This window comes from Protobothrops mucrosquamatus, unplaced genomic scaffold, assembly GCF_001527695.2.
Source record: "Protobothrops mucrosquamatus isolate PMUCROS unplaced genomic scaffold, P.Mucros_1.0 scaffold1440, whole genome shotgun sequence".
Lineage (NCBI taxonomy): Eukaryota > Metazoa > Chordata > Lepidosauria > Squamata > Viperidae > Protobothrops > Protobothrops mucrosquamatus.
Window position 1 is genome coordinate 276413 of NW_015387622.1, and position 3890 is coordinate 280302.

The following is a 3890-nucleotide window of genomic DNA, read 5'->3' on the forward strand; positions in this document are numbered from 1 at the left end:
GAAAAGTGCAGATAAGGAAATTGCATAAATATGTATCAATATGTATGTACGGTAACTAAATATTCAGTAAATTATCAAACACTCTAGGTAAATTGATAAATTGCCTAGTGCAGTGGTGGCGAACCTATGGCACGGGTGCCACAGACGGCACTCAGACCCCTCTCTGTGGGCACGCGTGCTGTCACCCCAGTCCTAGGCCTTCAGCTGGGTTTTATAAAACCTTTTCACTTTAGGCCTCCGCCACTGTGTACAAAAAAAAAAGGTTCAATCAATCAGTCAATTTCAACTTCTCGCGGGGAAAAAAAAGATCTTGCAAAATTGGAATTGATTGATTGAACTTTTTAATCCCACCCAGTCTGCCATTACCACCGCAGCCACGCCCAGCCAATGGGCCACACCCACCTGGCACCCAACGATGCATAAGTAGGTTTTGGGTTGCAGTTTGGGCACTCGGTCTCTAAAAGGTTCGCCGTCACTGGCCTAGTGCATAGAGTTCATTAGATTTCAATCCAGTATGTCCATTTGAAATTATAAAAACATATTCATTCATTCATTCATTCATTCAATTTCTATAGCCACCCAACTCAACCAAATGAATCTGGGCGCTTACAATTCTAAATTCCCATGGTAAATATGGACCTTCATGGAATATCCATTTCTAGAAAGACTATATTTTAACCCCCAAGATATTCTACGGGACATCACAATTTAGCATGTTTGACTGAGGGTGGAAGAGAAGTGATTGAGCCCATGTCCAGGCAAAACATTAGGTTACAACCTCTCAGTATATTTATTTTCTAAGAATTCTCACAGTTTTTATAAGACCCACAGCATTCCATCAAATAAGAACATTACTAGCAGTTGGTGCTTTGAAAAATATCAGCTTTCCATTAGTTTCTTTTTAATTAAAATAAAAAATATCAGCTTTCCATTAGTTTCTTTTATCAGCTTCCTATTAGTTTCTCTTTAATTAAAATAATCTTTTTAAAAAATCGGGTTGAGCAGGGAAATGATAGGCTTATTAACTTTACTTTATAAAAGAATGCTCTTGTACATAGGTTGCTTATAATCTAAACATTAGATAAAAATAATGTATTTTATCTTGGTTAGAGGAATAAAGAAGAATATAGCATCCAAAAAGAGAGTGCATCTTAAATTGGAACTCATAGGTGAATTCCTAATGTTCAAATTTATATAGACTTTTCTACAGTGTGGATCTTCTGATGCCTATTTAAATGTGATATCCACCTGAAGCTTTTCCCACACTCCGAGCATGAATAGTGTTTCTCTCCTGTATGTATTCTCTGGTGTGTAAGAAGGCTTGTGTTCACATGGAAACCTTCCCCACAGTCAGGGCATTTAAAAGGCTTCTCAGAGGTATGCACTCTTTGGTGCCTGATAAGGACTGAGCTGTAACTGAAGTTTCTCCCACATTCAAGGCATTTGTAGGGTTTCTCTTTTGTGTGTATCCGCTGATGGATAAGGAGGTTGGAGGTCCGATTGAAACATTTCCCACAGTCCGAACACCGGAAGGGTTTTTCGCCTGCATGTTCAATCTGGTGCCTGATGAGATCAGAACTGTATCGGAAGTTTTTCCCACATTCTAAACACTTGTAATGTTTCTCCCCTGTATGAGTTCTCTGGTGGATAATCACATGGGAAGAGTGATTGAAACTTTTCCCACAAGTCAAACAAGTGTAGGGTCTTTCTCCTGTGTGGATTCTCTGGTGAGCGATGAGGTGTGAACTCTTGCTGAAGTTCTTCTCACATTCAGTGCACTTGTAGGGCTTTTCGCCTGTGTGGACTCTCTGATGGGCGCTGAGAGCAGAGGTTCTGTTGAAGATTTTCCCACAATCAGGACACGGATGCTGTTTCTTGGACACTCGCTTTCTTTGCTGAATTGGCTGTTCCTTGGAGTTTCCTTGCGGCACGATGGACTTTATTCTTCTGGATCCAGAGTTTTTGGCATTTTGTTTCCCCGTTCTCTTCTGGTTTTTAGAAGCTTCTTCTTCCTGGGAATTATTCTTTTGGGGTATCCCTCCCACTTTCCTGTGTAGTTGTATCTGTTCTGGATTCTTCTCCTTGGAAATGTTTTCCATTTTCTGTTCAGTGGCTGGAATGGAAACAAAAATAAATAGTTTTGACATCGTATCACAAACCTAGGGAAAAAGCAAATGATAAATGGTATCTAGGAAGCATCTTCTTGAACTTGGAGGACTATATGCAACATTCCAGAGGTCATTCTTTCAAGCAAACCTGTAAAATAGGTCACCTTTATTGCCTCCTCCACACCTTCCTGCTGAATCCAAAACACAGTACAAAATGAACTCATGAACTAAATTCGATTCTTGAGGACAACCTGTACATTGGAAATGATTTGTCTTTGCCACCTTCTGCAAAAAGCAAACAAATAAACAACACCCCCCTCCCACATACCCCAGTCTTTCTTATAGCTTTAAGATCCCCCAGAAGTCTCCCAGCCAAATACTAACAGGTCAGACTCAATTTAAGTATTACCCAGAGTTAGGTATGGTAACTGACAAGTTCATAGTTTAACTAAGAGACGAACTGAGTGGTTTGCAGCCTTCTAACTTTAAATACAGTACTACATTTCATTAGATCCACCATAATCAAGCCATTCTTGTAGGAAATGGAATGGGTAAAAGCAAAGTGATCAATGACAATAAAAAGAGAACAATTTTAACAGATAGGTTTCCCCTATCCAACTCATTAAATAAAGTATTACAGGCAAGACACCTTTGATTAAAAAAAACCAGGTATCATGCAGGGGAATGGAACTGAAATGACATAGTTAGTTCTGAAAAAAAAGGTCAATTTAAAGATAAAAGTAAAAAGGCTCTTTTGCTGAATTATAACCTTGTGCAACCCCAACCAGCTCAGCCAATAAAGGTAGACTTTATACCTTGTGACTCAGCAAGACTCTCCACTCTGGATTAAATTAGCATATCTTATCACTTGAATACTCACCTTGAATGTTTTGCAGCCGGAACAATCGCTTATTGTTGTTATTGTTATAGGACAAAAAGTCAGAATGTTTTTACCAACTCCCTCCTTCTATACTAAAGAATCACTGAGGGTTTTGTACCAGATGTCTTTCAAAAGGCTTGTACTGCAAACATCAGCTAACAACTGTAAAATAAAACTGGCTTCAAATCTAGGCAAAATGTGAGGGTGGATTTAGTGCCATCATTTTTTCCCTGTTTAAATGGGTTGAAGTGCTTTCTTTGCAGTGACTGTGCTGTTAGGTCCCTGTGTACAGTAGTGGGATTGTCTTTGGACTACAGATGCTCTTTTGGCTTGTGTCATATCCCCTGACCATTCAAGGCCATGTTTCTTAACTTTAAAAGTACCAGGTCAGAGACCAGGAGACCAAGAGTTATAATCTTGTCTTGGGCAGGAAGCCCTCTGGGTTAGCTGGTACCCACAGACCCCTTTTAAGTGGAAATATGAGAAATTACACCCAGAACCTTCTACTGTACATGCAAAAATGTTCATGACGGATTATGATTTCAACCTTACCAATGCAAATAAATTACATGGATGGAATGACATCTGATGGACTACAGTTCACAAAAAACATTTGTAATAAATTAGTCTTTAAGATGTTACAAGGCTTGCTATTATTTTGACAGGAGGGTAACAATCCTCACATGCTTCAGCACTCATGCAAAAAATTGCAAGAATAAACTAAGCGTGTTTCTACCAAGAAAGGACAATTGATTTATAACTCCTCCTCCCAATATAGATTTATTGAATCATAGCTGTTGCCCTTCCACTCCCCGACTAAGCTTCCTGTTCCTTAGAGATTTTGAACAAGCGTCCTTCCAGGTTTAATGTGTTTCCTCTGACACATCTACAAATGTAGCAAA

General features: G+C 39.2%; 1 protein-coding gene across 1 annotated transcript; it reads right to left on the bottom strand.

Annotated features, from left to right (window-relative positions):
• Nucleotides 1-1190: 1190 nt before the first annotated feature.
• On the bottom strand, nt 1191-2099 carry LOC107292845 (zinc finger protein 239-like). The gene has a single exon (XM_015821972.1). It carries the CDS (start codon nt 2097-2099, stop codon nt 1191-1193), a length of 909 nt encoding a protein of 302 aa, XP_015677458.1.
• Between the last annotated feature and the right edge of the window lie 1791 nt (nt 2100-3890).

Coding starts and splice junctions, on each gene's coding strand:
- LOC107292845 (XM_015821972.1), bottom strand. CDS start 2,099: ATGGAAAACATTTCCAAGGAGAAGAATCCAGAACAGATACAACTACAC.